General features: G+C 54.6%; 1 protein-coding gene across 1 annotated transcript in view; it reads right to left on the bottom strand.

The window, feature by feature from the left end:
* VSX2 (visual system homeobox 2) overlaps nucleotides 1-2,763 on the bottom strand; it is an 18,957-nt gene extending 16,194 nt beyond the window's left edge. The window contains 2 exon segments of the mRNA XM_004681699.1: nucleotides 972-1,104; nucleotides 2,394-2,763. Coding sequence (XP_004681756.1) covers nucleotides 972-1,104; nucleotides 2,394-2,763 — 503 coding nt within the window.
* Between the last annotated feature and the right edge of the window lie 13,068 nt (nucleotides 2,764-15,831).

Raw genomic sequence — 15,831 nt, forward strand, 5'->3', positions numbered from 1 at the left:
TGGGGAAAAGTGGCCAGAGTTAGGGGGAACACCCCAGCAGGGAGAGGGAAATTGGGGTGAGCTCTGAGGCCTCACTTGAAAGCGGTTTCGAAAATCTTGCAGATTTTTGGTCCGCTCTCTGATTCCTTCAACAGCCACCTCACCTCATCACTTCACAAGAGGACTTGGTCATAGAGGCACTGATGCCCTAGGGGAGGTGGGTAGGGTGAGGGATTCCTTTTCAAGATAAACCTCTGGGCACCTATTGAACTTAAGTGCAAGTAATGTCTGTTTAAAGACTTTAAAAAAACAAAACAAAACAAAACAAAACAAAACAAAACAAAACACCAAACCTGTCAAGTCTGTACCCCAGGGCAGCCTTTCTCAGCCCAGCTGGAGTGGGTGGCATCTCCCAGTCGACACACACCCTCATTCCCACCCCGCACTTTACAGACAAGGAAACTGAGGCTCACAGAAGGGAAGCGATCTTCTCTGGTCACAAAAGCGCAGCAGCCAAAGAAGAAAATCCACCCACGCAGATGTCACACTGTCACCGTGATAAAATTGGGAACGGTGGGGACAGAAAACTAGGGGGCTGTCAGGCCCGATGGGGACCAACGCGGCCGGAGGCTGAGCGCTCGCGGACCCGCTGGGGCGAGCGGCTGGGGCGGAGGAGCCCGCCGGGAGGGGTGCGCCGCTGTGGGCAGTGTTTCGGCAGGGTCGCGTCTGGGGCCTGCCAGGTCCCCTCGCTCGGGCGCGGCTCGGCTTTGGGCCTTTTCATTCTCGGGAAGGAGGAAAAACCTAAAAACGAGGCCACACATCTTCCTCCCTCCAAGAGGCCAGGGGCCAGGTTTGCTCAGACAACGCCTGGTCTCCCTTCCCTGGCACAGTCTTGAACCTCAGGCCCAGAGTGGCCAAAAAAAAAAAAAAAAAGAAAGAAAGAAAGAAAGGGGAGGGGGGCTCGACACCCCGACTCCTTTAACAGGGACGACGAGGGGTGGTGAGCAGGAGAGGTGACTGAAAGCGCTGCGAGGACTTACCTATGTCGCCGTTTCTTCCGTTTCTTGGTCTGGTTTAAAGCCGATTTGGACATTTTTCGATCGCTGGAGGACACATCTTCAGAATCTGAAAAGCGGGCGGAAGCACATGCGGCAGAATGGGGGGCGCGTTCGGCAGCGCCCAGGTGCGTCAGCCGCGGGGACCCCGCGAGAGCCCCACCCCGGGCCGCCTGCGGGAGCGCGGGGGGCTTGCTGGGTCTCCCCGTGAAGCCCTCTGAGAGGTCGACCCATCCCTAGTCCCCGCTTGGCTCTACCTACGCCGGCGTCCGAACCAAGAGCTTCGGAACAGATTTCGTTGCAAGAGAGGCGAAGGCCCGACGCGCCAGGAGCAGCGACGGCGGAGGAGCGCGGCAGCCTCAGGGGGTCGCGGGGACCGGGGCGGTGCTCGGAACTCGGCCCTCGGCCGGCGCGTGCAGCCCCAGCGCCTCGGCGAAAGTTGGCCCGGAGCGGGGGGCCTGAGCGCGGGGTGGGGCGCGCTGCGCAGGGCTGGGGCCTCCCGGGCAAGCGCCTGTTCAAAGCCGGCACAATGGTCCCCGCTGGAGACGGAAAAGACCGCGACGCGCCACATCTCGTTGCCCCTCCAAACAAAAATGAATAAATCGATAACGAAAAAATGAGGGGACTTGCCTAATGCAAACAAGAGTCAGGGGGCCGAGCGGGCGGGACGCACAGCCCGGTAAGGGGTCCGGGGAGGGCGCGGCTGGGTCATCCGGGGGCCCCAGACTCTGAGGGCGCGAGGTCCGATAAACTGTGGCACTTAGGTGGGATCGGACGGTGGCCGCTTCGACCGCTGCGGTGGCCGGCTGGTCCCAGACCGAGGGGCCATAAACCCCAGCTGATCGGTGCCGGGGCGGGGGAGGAGGGAAGGGAGAAAAGGAGAAAGGAAATGACAACTTTGGACCCGAGGGCTGGGGCCGAAGCACCCGCTTCCCGGGCCGCTGGTGCGCCGAGCAGAGTCCCTCCCGCTCCCGGAGCGCAGGTCCTTTCAAGGCCAGGGCCGCAGCAGCACGGCAAAACTGCGGCCCCCCAGTCCGCCCCAGGGCTTGGCACCCCAAGTCCGGTTTACAGTGGGGCCCCAACCCGGCGCCGCAGCAGAATCGGGCCTGACGCGGGGGCCGGAGGTCCGCAAGGCAGCGGGAAGCGCTGGGGCCGAAACCCGCGGGCGCCTGGAGCATCCTCCATCCCAGCCCCGAGCGTGCAGCCCCAGGCCCAGGTAGCGATCCCTCGGCCTGTCACCAACTTTTGCGCGGGGAGGAGGCCTGGAGAAGCCAGCGAAAGCCGGGGCTCCAACCGACAGCTTGGGGCTCCCGGTTCTCGTTCCCAGTCAGCCAGCCACGCAGCCTCGCCCTCACCTACCCGAGCTGGCCGTCTGGCTGGTGTCCAGCGGCCCCGACGCTCTGCTCAGAGGCTGCAAGTGGACGTTCTGCGGGTCGGACAGCACTTCCAGAAAGGTGGGCTGTGCGTAGAAGCCGGGGAGCCCTCCGGGCCCCAGCAGCCCCATGCCGCCCACTCCTGCGGGACTGAGCACCGAGCGCGCCGCCAGCAAGTGCCCGGGGGCCAGGCCGTCGAGGGCAGACCGAGGGTGGGAAGTGGGGGGCTCCTTGTTCAAGCCTAGGATCTCCTGGATGCCGAACCCGGTGCACCTGGCCGGGGGGGCCCCCGAGGTACTCTTGGCCACTGTCTCGGATTTGGGTTTGCTGAGAGCCTCCCCGGCTTTCCCCGTCATCTCCAGGCTCTTTGGAGGGGCCGAGGCCGCAGGTTTGTTTCTCCCCCCACCCCCCCGCCGGGCTCCCCGCTTTGCGAAGTTGGTCCCAGGTGCCCCCTCCGGTGTCTAATGCTCTGGAGCCCCAAGGAGATTCCCCTTTTATCCAACCAGGCGGCAGCCCAAGTGGGGTCAGAGCTGAGCAGCCAATCACCGGGGCCAGGAGCGATTAGGAATTCCAAAAAGCTGGCAGCTCCCGCTGTAGGCGGCACTGAGGGGCCAGGGCACCCGGGGCCAGTCCTGAGTGGGCCCTGCGGGATGCCCCATGCAGCTACCCCTGGGGGCGGGAGGACAGCTAGGTTCCAGGCAGACTGTGGCTTGAGATTCTGGGCAGAACCAGTCTGGGTCATGCCCCTGGGGTTGGGGTGGGACAAGGGCTGAGAGTTCTCTCCTCAACAACTCTGCTGTTTGACAGGTGGAAGAAGTTCTAACACCTCTAACACCGGATCCGGCTAAAAGACAGAAAGAGGAACGAGTGTCCTGGGAGTGTGTGTGGTGGCAGTGGCTCAAAGGATGGGGTGGGAGTATGAAGAGAGCGGTGTGTGGTGTGAAAAGCCCAAGGCTTGGGTCCCCAGCCAGGGATACAAGGGCAAGTTCGTGAAGACCTGCTCTACTCCATAAACATTGGTCCAGTGAAGGAATGAATGAATGAGAAGGGAAGGGAGTCTCTGGGAGGGAAGAAGAGTGCCCATGACTTGTTTTGGAGATCAGCTGTGGACCTCTGAGCCTCTGAGTGAGCATGAAGAGTGGCCACCCTCCATGGAAAGATTTCATCCCCCCCCACCCACGACCATTCATTCAACTAATATCTACTGAGCGCCTGGCCAGCTCTGAGCTTGAAGCTAGGGACTCCACAATAAATCGGACAAAGCAGGGGTGCTGCACCTCCCAGGTCACTGAGCAGACAGAATGAAGAGGATGGGGTTGTTGGTGTGGAAGAGGAGCAAGGGGCATGGCAGGTGAGCTGCTCCCCCCAGTTTATGGGGATCCTTTCACCCACTCCTGCACTGGAGTTACAGAATTGCCATCAACAGGGACAGTTGAAGAGGGTGAGAGGCAGCAAGAAACGGTTTCAGGCAGGGTGGGAGCCTAACCTGGAGAGAAGAGCCTGAATTTCAAAGGTGACTGGTGGGGTTCTTGGCTTCCTGCTTGAGGGTTCTGTGGAAAGGACCCAAGTGGAAGTGATTCTACGCACACACTTACGCCTACACGCTAGGAGTGCTCGGTCCCTTCCCTCCACCACCTCAGCTCACTCTTCTAAAACCTTCTTGGGGCTGGGGGCTATTTTATCTCCCTGGGCACTCCCCTCTCCACTGTATGCCTAACCTGCAGTAGGTATGTTCAATTCCAAATGTTTTTTGGAATTGAAGACACCTTGTAAGGGGTCACTTGCCTTAGGCATTCTGGAAGAGATTCTATTCAGGATCTCTTGGCCAGTTAGCTGCAATCTCCCAAATAGATTGAAACCCCCTGGAGAGTCCATCCCATTGCCAAGGTGTCTAACACCCTATGTAGCTGCCAAGGGCCAAACAACGAGGCAGGGGCCTCTCACAGTGGGTACTGGCAGAGGGTACTGGTCACTGCTATGCTATGCATCCCATAACAATGCCAGGAGTACCACCTACTTGGCACCAGCCCCTTTCCAAGCATAATCCCCGGTCCTCACAACAACTTGTCCACCTCCTGAAAGTTGGCATAGCTATTCTCACTTGCTAAAGTATAGACCCAGGAACATGCACTCTCAAGGCATCCTTCACCTTGACTTCTATGGAGCTGGATTCCAAGTGACACCCCTCACATAGACAACAAGGTGAATGGTGCCCCCAGTTGACTTTGCTTTGGGCTAAAAAGTCTTATCGCCATTTTGTGAATGGAGAGATGAGGTTAATTGTCCCAGGCTACCCAGCTAGCAAGCAGTAGAGGCCAGACTCAACCTCACATGAATCTGTTGTCCAAAACTGTGCTCTCTCCACTCCATCCCTCTCTCGGCTGCCTCTTCAAGCCAGCCTACCCCGAGGATGAATGGGGATGTTATATTAATGGCATCTGTCATGTCCCTGACTTATCACAGGACATCCACCATGAGCCAGATGCCAGCCGCTGGGCAAGGGCATGAGTGATGGAAAACAAGTGTGAGTGATGGAAGCACTACTCTTGCCAGGAGATGAGGATGAAAAATCTTTTGACCAAACCCTATGTCTGAAGCTGCCAATTCCCAACTCCCAGGGAGACAGTCACATCCTGCCCTAGGAGGTAGGAGTGGATGGAGGGCAGGGGGAGCACAGGCCTCTGAAAGGCACCCTCACAGAGGCTAAAGGTGGTGGAAGGGCCCGGGGTTAGTCAGACAGTCTTACCCTCAGAACAGAACTTTGTACAGATTGCTGGCTGGGGGAGCTGTCTGAATGTGGGGGAATCATTTTTCATCATAACTACTTGATCGGCCACACTGGGCTTGGACTCTGAGGGAAAGGTTGGCCCTTGGAGTTGGTTGAGGTGGAAGAATGAGGAGCACCCTCTTAGAGGCATTTAACTGGTTACACTGGAACAGAACCCCAGGTCTGCTGCATTTAGCTCTGTGGTTTTTTTTTTTTTTTTTTAAGATTTATTTATTTATTCATACAGAACTGGGGTATAAAAATGCGGAGGGTAAGAGGCTTCATCAGAGACAGAGTGGGGAGCAGAACAGGCAGATCGATGAAGCACACTGCTGCGGGGAGCAGCAGGTGGGTCAGGAGAGGTCTGCCACGCCATATGGGTCACCTCCAGGGCAGGCAGGGATCGAACTCATGCTGAAGTGGCTTAAGCTTCTTTATGCTGTGTTTTAACCCGCTGCGCCACCAGGGAGGGCCCCAGTTGTTTTTTTTTTTAAGTTTTATTTATTTATTCACTCTCATGCTTTATCACATGCTATTGACCTTGGGAACATCATCCAACCTTTCAGTGCTCCTCTGTGCCTTAGTTTCCTCATCTATAAAATAGGGATAGTGGTCGTACTTCTCCCTTAAAATTGTCATGAAAATTAGAAAAGTACAGGGCCTTTCTAGTGGTGCAAAGGGTTAAGTCTCAGCACTATCAAGCTATCAGCAGCTGCTGCAGCACAAGTTCAACCCTCAGCACCAGGGAGCTGACCCACATGGCCCAGGTGGCCCACATGTCCACTGCTCCCCACAGCAGCATATTTCAGTCAATCTACCTCTTCTGCTCCCCATTCTGTCTCTGGTGACTCCTCTCACTGCCTTCACGGCCAGCTCTTGTATACATAAATAAATAAAGTAATTTTTTTTTAAAAAAGTAAAATATACAGGGCTGAAAATGGTACAATGCTCTTTGCATGTTATTAGTGTAGTCATCACTTGGAAGGTTACTGTTCTTGGGACCTGCACTGTGGTAAAGAACAAGACAGATCTAGTCCCAGTCTTCATGGAGTTTGGAACTGTGATTGAAGAAGGTGATATGTGAAAGCATTTAGCATTGTGCCTGGCCCTGGGGGCTCAATCCATCATGACCCTTCCTACTGTTATTAATGGGTACAAGTCCCCTTATTGCATGTAATCCACTCAACTTCTCTGAAAGGTCAGGAGCTCTGTCCCCTTGTTACAAATAAGACACTGAGGCTCAGTGCGGGAGATTAGGTTGAAGGAACTTGCTTCCTTCCTCTGCCTGGTTGCTGGTCATCTGAGCACCGGCTGCAGCAGAGTTGTCATTCTCCGGGGTAAGCTGCCTGCCTGAGTCACTACCCAGAAGCCAGCAACAATTTTTGAAGGGCGGGGGGAGGGGTGGATGGAAAATGCAGAGAAAGGATCTGTGTTTGAATCAATAATCCCATTATGAATCTTTCACCCATGAATATCTTTCCCTTTTTTTAATGCTCTTATGTACTTTGGGTTTGCCCCTTGAGAGTAAACCTTATCTTTTCTTGTGCTAGACAGTTCTCCTGAGAACCTCTGAGTCTCCCAAGCTGCTGTCTCTCATCATTCTGCCATCAGACCTTGGACCGGATATTCCCTTTGTACCATCGAAGGGCTGATACTGAGAGAAACAAAAGAGATTTTGATTTATATTTATACATAATAAGCAATTTTTAACTTCTGGACTTTTTTACCCTGTCTCAGTGAATCTCCCCAATTACCCTGAGATGGGTATCATTTTTCTGACCAAGGAAGCAACCTCAGAGCATCAGGTGACATCCCCAAGAACACTCAGCTCCCAAGGGCCTATGGAGCCCAAGTCCATGCTTTCTCATTTTCTTGAAGATGGAGTCAGAGCCTTGAGCAAAGGAAGGGAGGTAAATGATGACCCTGGAATGCCTGAGCTACTCTTCTTCCCCACTGAGAATTGGGGGAAGGAAAGGAGGGGTCTCTCAGAGGGGCTGGGAAAGGCTCTGAGGTCAAGGCCAAATGAATCCCCAGACTCCAGGACTACTGAGAACATCTTACCTCAAACGCCTGGGTCTCTTTCATTCTTCTAGTCCAAGGAATAATCTAACATTTTCCTCAGCACTTATGTGATGCATTTTTCTGTTATCTTCTCTTCTGTTATCTTCAGAGATGAGGAAACTGAGTCACGTGATAGCATGGCCAGGCAGCTAGGGAACTGTGCAATCAGTATTTGAACCCACATGATTATGCTTTTGCGGCATTAAGACTCAGTCTGGGCCTCCCTGGTTGTGCCAGGGTTAGGGCCTCAGTGTTATCCAGCTATCTGCCACGGCAGCCTGAGGATTCCCCAGCCAGGCAGGGGACCCACATGGCACAGACCTCTAGCCTGCCCGCTGCTCCCCTTGGCAGTTCATTTCAGTCAGTCCACCTGTTCTGCTCCCCACTCTGTTTCTGGTGACCCCTCTCTCTATCACACACACGGCACCCTCACTGCTGACCTACACTCTGGCTCTTGTATGCATAGTTAAACATACAAGAGTGCATTAGAGGGCTGTGGGAGAATTCAGTGAGAGAACGTATGTACAACCCTTGGGTTGGTGCCTGGTACACAGCGGGCTCTCACGAATACTATATTTACAATCAATGGTGCCTACCTGGAACCTTGTGTTGTCTGGGGCCTCACCCCTAGCTCATCTCCTAAGATGATGTCATCTCTCAGGCCACAGTCGATTGGTTCCGGGATGAGCCCTGGCATGAGATGTGCCCAAGGATGCCTTTCCTGGGAATTATGGGCTTGGGGCTGAGAAAGTGGCTTCATTTTTTATTGATAGCTGAAGGGTGGCACCAAAATCCTAGGGACTGTTGGCAGCTGTTTTTCTGCTTTGGGAGAGATTCCAAGGGGCTTTGGGGAGGGGGAAGGGAGGTGCTCTGAGTCCCTTCTCCAGATGCACTCTCCGGCCAGCCTGGGTTTCTGCCATCTGCAGCTGAAGGTCACTGCAAGGGCCGGTTATGGTTCCCACTTTATAGGACCAGCTTATCTGAGGCCACAGAGAAGTGAGCTATAGAAACAGGGCTTGAGGGCCCTCCCTGGAGGTACAATGGGTTACAGAGCAGCACTGTGAAGCTCCCTGTAGCCACTGCAGCACAATTTGATCCCAGGCTAGGGGGTGACCCTCATGGTCACCTGACCGGCCCACTTCTCCCTAGAGTGTATTTCAGTCTGCCTGTTCTGCTCCCCACTCTGTCTCTGCTGAATCCTCTCACCACCACCACCCCCAGCACCTCTGGCCTGTACCCCAGTTCTTGTACACATAAATAAACAAATCTTTAAAATAAAAAAGAAAGGGGGTTTGAATCCAAGTCTGGGAGACTCCCAAAGACTGTTCCTTGCTGCTTTCCCCTAAAGAACTCAGTGTTATCAACCTGGTACCCTCACCAGGCCACATGGCTCCCAGGCTGGGCATGAAGATCTTAGAGAAAACCAGCCTGGGGCCAATCTGCTAATGGCTGCGGTGGGCACAGCACCCTTGTTTCACTGCTCAAGCTGTCCCTCTCGTGTGATGTGGCCTCAATGGCCCCTGCAGACCTCTGCTCTTCAGAACAATTTACTTTTGGTTCAGGCTGGGCCCTGGGCTTCTGGGAGCCCACCCAGGAGTCACTGTCCTGTCTGTCCCAAAGCCGCTGCTTGGGTGCAGCTCTTCTTGCTCCTGCCCTGGCTTTGAACTTCTGCCTCTTCCCACCTCTTGCCAAGGGCGTGTCCCTTTCCCTTGGTTGTTCCACTGCCCAGACCTTTGCTTCTCCCCCTCCTTAGCTGCAGAGAGACTTCTGGGTCTCTGTGTCCCCCACAGTCCCAGGTCTTCTAGGCCCGCCTGAGCTCCAGGACTCCCCAGGCCTAACCTAAGCTCACTGCCAGAGGTGGAGAGCAAACACTGGGGGAGTCACCAAGAACCTGTAGTTGTCAGGAAACCTCACGCCAAACAGAGCAGACCTCTGCCACCAACAAGTAGTATGATGTGGAGGTTAGTGATTCTGGCTCTGAATCATAGCCCCGAGCCCAGTTCCCCATCTACATTTGCTACCTGTGTCCCCCAGGCTTTTCTGCACTTCAGTATCCCCCTTTGCATATGGAACATGCAGGGGAAACTTCTGGAGGAGCAGCATTAGGGGCTGTGAAGCCCAAAGGCCCCCAGGGGCACCCTGCCTGCCTGGTAACAACGGACAGAGGACCCCCAAAACTCCTTTACCTGTGACCACCTCCTCTCAACACTCTCCCATCAAACCCCAGGCTTAGATCACCTTTCTAGAACAATCCCAGTCCACCCCACACCTCCACATAGTTTCCTTCAGTCATGGGGTGGGCGGGAGAAAGACCCACCTGCGCTTGGCCGAGGGCTCGGCCAGCCCATCCCTATTTCTTCCTGCCTAGAGTCAGCACTTGGCATTGTGGGGGTGAGAGGAGAGGACTCCCCCCCACCCCCCGGCACTCCCTGGTGGGTGCACAGGGGCAAAGGCCAGCAGAAGCAGAAAGCCAGCCAGGGAAAGGTTTAGACCCACAATCCAATTCCACTTAATATCCCATAATAAAATGCTGTCAGCATGAGTTTCCTGTTCAAGTGGATCTGTTAAGAAGGCTGGGGGAGGTCAGAGGTGTGTTCCGGCCTTCCCTGGGGAGTGAGGAGAGTAACAGTGGGGTGGAGGGGGTTGCCTGGGGCACGAGGGGCCCCTCCTCACCCTCTCCCCTCTGACATCCAAACAGGCTCTCAGGAAGGGGTTTGTCACACTTGTCTGTCAAACCATGAAAGGGAGGGGCCCTCATGCCTCCTGGGGGTGTATGTCTCCTTTGATAATCATCTAGCCACAGAGGCAGACGTGTGATTTGAATGGGGGGTTCAGATATGGCCAGGAGATGGGGTGGTGTTCCCAGTGGGAGACGGCAGGTGTCAGAACCCCTGAAGTCCCATCACCAAGGGGGAGCCACAAGGCCAGCCCTGGGGCAACTTTAGAGGCCAGGGGGCTGCCTTGTGAGAAGCCCACGGGTCTGCATGGCCTTGTTCCCAGGTACCATGCCTTGTTATTCAAAATGTCTGTTGTCTGTCCCCTTTGCTTCCCAGGCTGGCCCCTGCCAAGCCCCTACCTCCCAGGAGCGCAGCCCTGACTTCCCCAGGGTGGTCAGCTTCCTTAGAGGTCCAGCCGCCTGGGCAGCCTAGAGGGGCGCGTGACCCAGTATCATGATCCGGCACAGATCTGGAGGCTGTCCTGGCATGGTCTGGGTGAATGCAAAGGAACAGCAGTGGGGGCGAGCAGGGGGAGAGGGGCTGAAGTCATATGTGGTTTCCCAACAGGTAAACAGGGGTCCAGGTTGCTTAAGAACCAAACCAAGATATAGGGGGTATGGCACTGGGCAAGGAACCCAGAGCACAGTCAGGAGGTGCGGGGAGACCCCTGCAGCCTCCGTCAGGGGCTGGGCAGGGGCTTGCAACTGGTGAGTCTGCAGAAAGGTGGAGGTGTGGTTGGCCCTGGCTCCTGGCCTGGAGCCTGGGGGTGGGTGACCTTGGTGAGGGGTGCTGGGGAGGCCAGGGCAGAGAAGGGTCCTGAGGCTGAGGAGGGAGGGGCTAATTCACATACGAGGGGTTTTAATTTGTTATTTGGGTTTTATTTCTATTACCATCTCATTTGACTCTAAACCCTATTTTGCCCCAGTCTGGACTGAATTCCATTTGATGCATTAGGACTAATTCTCCTCCCAAAGGGTTAGATGTTTTCTCCCTACACAAAAGTCGCTTATTTTGGATGAAGAGACGATTAGATTTATCTTTAATATTTTAATGGAAGCTGGGATTAGTGGACAAACAGCCCCGCCTGGGGGTTGTTTGCTAGGGATTAGGTTCTGATAAACTCTCAGATGGGGGCCCCCACCCACTCCACTTTCTGTTTTCCACAAAGTGCTTTTTATTATTTTTTGTTGAAAAAAAAATTCCCTTGTCTTTGGGAGCACCATAAATTCCATTTGCTGTTTTCTATTAAATCAAGTTGATTAAATTCGTTGTGACTCTTCGCACATAGATCTTTTTAATTTTAACGTCTTCAGCATAAAATCTTTAATGGCGCAATTCGAAATGGCTGCAATATACAGTACAGGACTTGATAGAACAGATGGAAATGAGGTTCTTCAAGGGGTGGGAGGGGGTGTCCTGTCAGGAGGGGGAAAGCCAGGTGCAGGCACCGGCCTCCGGGAGGTGACAGGTGATGGTCCTCTGAGGCCAGGACAGGTTCCAGCCCCTGTGACGCCTTCCCAGGGGCCGTGAGCAGTGACCTTGGGCCTCGTTTAGGGAGTGCTCGCTCTGTGGGTCACAAGCTTGGCTAATGGGCGGTGGACTGCTTGCCTAGTGCCGGGCACCGGGCGTGGATTGTCAACAGGCCTGAGGAGACGGCTCCACGGGCCCTTTGCCCAAGTCACACAGCAAGCTGGTGGTCGTGGGCAAGTCCAGGCTGCCTTTGGCCACGGAATGAGCAGGTCTGCTCCTACTCACAGGTAGGGCCCATTTAGGGCCCAGAGGCCCTGCTGTCACCGCTAGAGTTGATTGCTTGAAGCCTAGGAAGCTCCCCTCACTCCAGGGTCAGTGAGGTTCTCAGTTCTGGGCTCCCCCTCCTGCCACCTCTTCAGCCTCAGGCTTGTTGGGATCCCTCCTGCTCTAATCCTGACCTCATCAAGTCCCAGGAAGGGTTGAGCCACAGGACCAAATCCCTCATTCAGAGGGACAAAATCAGCTTAATTTGCAGCAATTTGAAGCAGGTCTTTGCCAGGATTTGAATATCAAATTATCCCACAGCCCAGAGGGCCTCCCCCGCCACAATATGGTTCTCCCAGGGAAGTTGTCCTGGGAGTGACTGAGGCTGGGCTGGGTGTGCATGGAGTGAGGTACAAAGGGGGACCCCTGGAGCTGGGGAAGGTGAACCCATAATTAACCCACATTTGCTTGAGAGTACTGTAGTTTCTAGGCCTGGGGAATGGGATGGAGTTGGAACCCGCCCCTCCTCACCCCCATTCTGAGACTGACCTAGAGACTTATCAAATATTCTCAGGGTCTGGGCCCTCTCTGGTGGCACAGTGGGTTGGAGCGCCACACTGCAAGCTAAGCCAAGTTGTGGCTGCTTCAGTGCGAGTTCGATCCCTAATCCCAGAGGTGACACACATGGCGCGGCAGAACTCCCCTGACCCGCCCGCTGCTCCCCTCAGCAGTGTACTTCGTCAGTCAGCCTGTTCTGCTCCCCACTCTGTCCCTTTGAATCCTCTCACTGCCCCTGCACCTCTGGCCTGTATCCCAGTTCTATATGCATAAATAAATAAATCTAAAAAAAAAGTTTTCTGGGCCCTCCCTCGTGGTGCAACAGGTTAGGACACAGCACTGTAAGCCAGCCACAACCACTTTAGTGTGAGTTTGATCCCCGGCCCTGGAGGGGACCCACATGGCGTGCAGACCTCTCCCGACCCGCCCGCTGCTCCCCTCAGCAGTGTTCTTTGTCAATCTGCCTGTTCTGCTCCCCGCTCTGTCTCTGGTGAAGCCTCTCACTGCATCTGTGCCGCTGGCCTGTACCCCAGTTCTGTAGCATAAATAAATAAATCTTTAAAAAAAATTCCTAGAATCCTCCCCAAATATAAGGAATCAATATTTTCATGAAATCATGAAAGGTTGAAAAATTCTAGAGCAACTCAGCCAATCAGCAAGCCCTCACTCCCTGAGCACACGCCGGTACAGCCTCATGTCTTAGGAATCCTGCCTCCTCTGGCCTCCACCCACTCCTTCACCCGGCTCCTCCAGGCGCTGGCACTGCAGACCCTGTCCCTTTGCTGTTTGCCCGGTGGTGGTCCCAGACACCCTAGTCAGATGCTTCACAGGACCCTCAGCCTTCCTCCCTGGTCAGCACGTCCATTTCCTCCAGCCGCCCTGTGCCCCTGCACTTGCTCGGGCTTAAGGTCGGCCACAGGGACGGGCCGCCCAGTCCTGGACCCCTGTGGTCACACAAAAGCCCCAGAAGGCCCTCTGCCCAGCCAACACCATCAGCACAGCGGAGACGCCCGTCCCTGCCCTCAGGGAGCCCACTGCCGGGGAGAGAGCCAGGTAGTGCCGGGCACACTCCAACACGCACTACGTGCCAGCGCAGTTCTGAGCGCTTTCCCCTGCCCATTTCGTCCTCGGGAAAGCCCAGTAAGGTAGGAAACACGTCCATTATAGAGATGAAGAAACTGAGGCACAGAGAGCTTACTAATGTTCCAGGCTCGCGGGGTCTAAGAGGTGGGTCTGGGGGTCACGCCAGCCCACCTGACTCAGCTCTTATCTACCCACCCGCCTATCTCCTGTTTCCAGGACTTCTCTACAAGTCACTTGCCTAATTTTTATGTTTACTTATTTTTTTTTGAGATTTATTTATTTATACAAACAGAACTGGGGTACAGGCCAGAGGTGCAGGGGCAGTGAGAGGATTCACCAGAGACAGGGTAGGGAGCAGAACAGGCAGATCGATGAAGTACACTGCTGAGGGGAGCAGCGGGCGGATCAGGAGAGGTCTGCTGTGCCATGTGGTCACCTCCGGGGCAGGTGGGGATCGAACCCTCACTGATGTGGCTGCACAGCTTGCAGTGCTTTGTCCTAACCCACTGCGCCACCAGGGAGGCCCTGTCTTATTTTTAAAGGCCTATTTGCCTTGGGACTCTTGGGAGCATAGACAGGACACTGAACCCACACAAGACAGTGACGGGAGCTTTGGGGAGGAAGCATCTTTGACAATACTGAGCAACAGCTATGTACCTGGCACTGGAGATGCAGAGACGGAAAGGCAGCGGTCCCTGCCCTTCAGGAGTCACAGACTGGGGGCCAAACGTGCTAAGTGCATGGATGGAGAAAGCACAGGGCATTATAGGAGCACTGGAGACCCCAAAACTGGAGAGACCCTGGAGGAGGTGCAAGTGAGCTGAGTGAAAGGACAAATGGGAGTCTTGAGGATACGTCCTCTCTATTGGGTCTAGTCATTAGGCCGAGGTTAGGGGCCCAGAAGTCCCTTCTCTCAGCACCTACTCCTATGGAGGTCTGTACCCCAACTCCTGTGTGTTTCTGGGAGGCAGGGCCTCACACCAGACTCCTGAACCCTAAGCCTAACAGGGGTCAGGCAGGGTCTGTTGTGGGAGCAGTGGCTGACTGGGGAAAGCCAAGTGGTTTGAGTTGGGTACCTAGAATTTAAAGCAAGAAGGCCCCCCAGAAATCACCAACTCCCACTTCAAAGGAAGCAGACCAAGCTGAGGGAAGTAACAGGAGGTGCTCAGGCCCCCCCAGCTGAGGTGGGACCTTCTCTGTGGGGTGGTCTGGGGCCCCTAACCCTGCTCCCAGGACCACCTTGCCAATGGTGGCCAGGCGGCCCTTTCTGAATAACGATGGTATCGGCTCAGATTGAGGGCAACAAGCTGGCTATCGGCTTTTCCTTTTTATAAAACATTTAATCTTCTTCTAATCAGCCATTATTAAATTATATTGTTTTTAATTCATTCACAGATCACTGATGGGACAGCTGTATGGATAATTGGGGAGAGATAATTTATGTAAATGAGGAGCAGCAGAAGGTAGGAGACAGGGAGGCCAAAGGGGCCCTCACATGCCCGGGCCCTGGTAAGGCCAGTAACCTGGCCCTGCCCGGGAATGGGTGGCTGGGACCCCAGGGTGCCTGATGTCTGCCCCTCTGCATGTTTTTAGAAAATGGGGAGCATACTACTTTTGGGGAGCAGCCCTCAGACATTAGCTCTCCTTGTGAGAAGTAGATCCTAAGAATTCCAGTCAGAACTGTGTTTGATTCCAGCTCCACCACTTATATGGCTGTCTCTTAGCCTTAGTTTCCAGTCTGCAAAGTGGGGGTGTGGACCCTTTGGGGGTGACTGCATGAGGGGGTGGTGAGGCTTGAGAACCTGGAGCAGAGGCTGAGCCAGTGCTTGGTGTCCAAAGCACCCTCCTCACCAGTTGGGGTTGCTGCTACCTCCCTCTAATACCGGCCCAGAGGTCATGGGCTGCCATCTTGGTAACACAGAATAAATCCCTACCTTTACTCACCTGACAGTCATCCTGCTGATAATAATCAACAGCAACAATGGACACCTTGGTATTTCCTATGCCAGGTGCTGTGCTAAGCACCTGCTGTATACAATACCTCACTGTATCATCAGACCAACTGCACCACATGGACACCACTGTCTCCCTTTACAAATGAAAACACTGAGGACCTTAAGCTCTTTCCTGGCCACTCCTTCAACAGAAACTAAAGCAGAAACCTGCTTGGAAAGGGTTGGTGGTGCAGTGGGTTAGGGTGCAGCACTGCAAGCTGGCCGCAGCAGCCTGTGAGTTTGATCCCCAGCCCAGAGGTGACCACATGGCGTGGCAGACCTCTCCTGACCTGCCCGCTGCTCCCCTCAGCTGTGTACTTCATCAATCTGCCTGTTCTGCTCCCTACTCTGCCTCTGATGAATCCTCTCAACGCCCCTGCACCTCTGGCTTGTACCCCAGTTCTGTATGCATAAATAAATAAATCTTAAAAAAAAAAACTATTAGAAAGAAAGGACTGGAGGCCCATGTAAAAACAGGAGCACAGCTGGAGGCCATTTCGGGAACGTGCC

The sequence above is a fragment of the Condylura cristata genome, unplaced genomic scaffold (genome assembly GCF_000260355.1).
Source record: "Condylura cristata isolate star-nosed mole 26May11 unplaced genomic scaffold, ConCri1.0 scaffold00013, whole genome shotgun sequence".
NCBI lineage: Eukaryota > Metazoa > Chordata > Mammalia > Eulipotyphla > Talpidae > Condylura > Condylura cristata.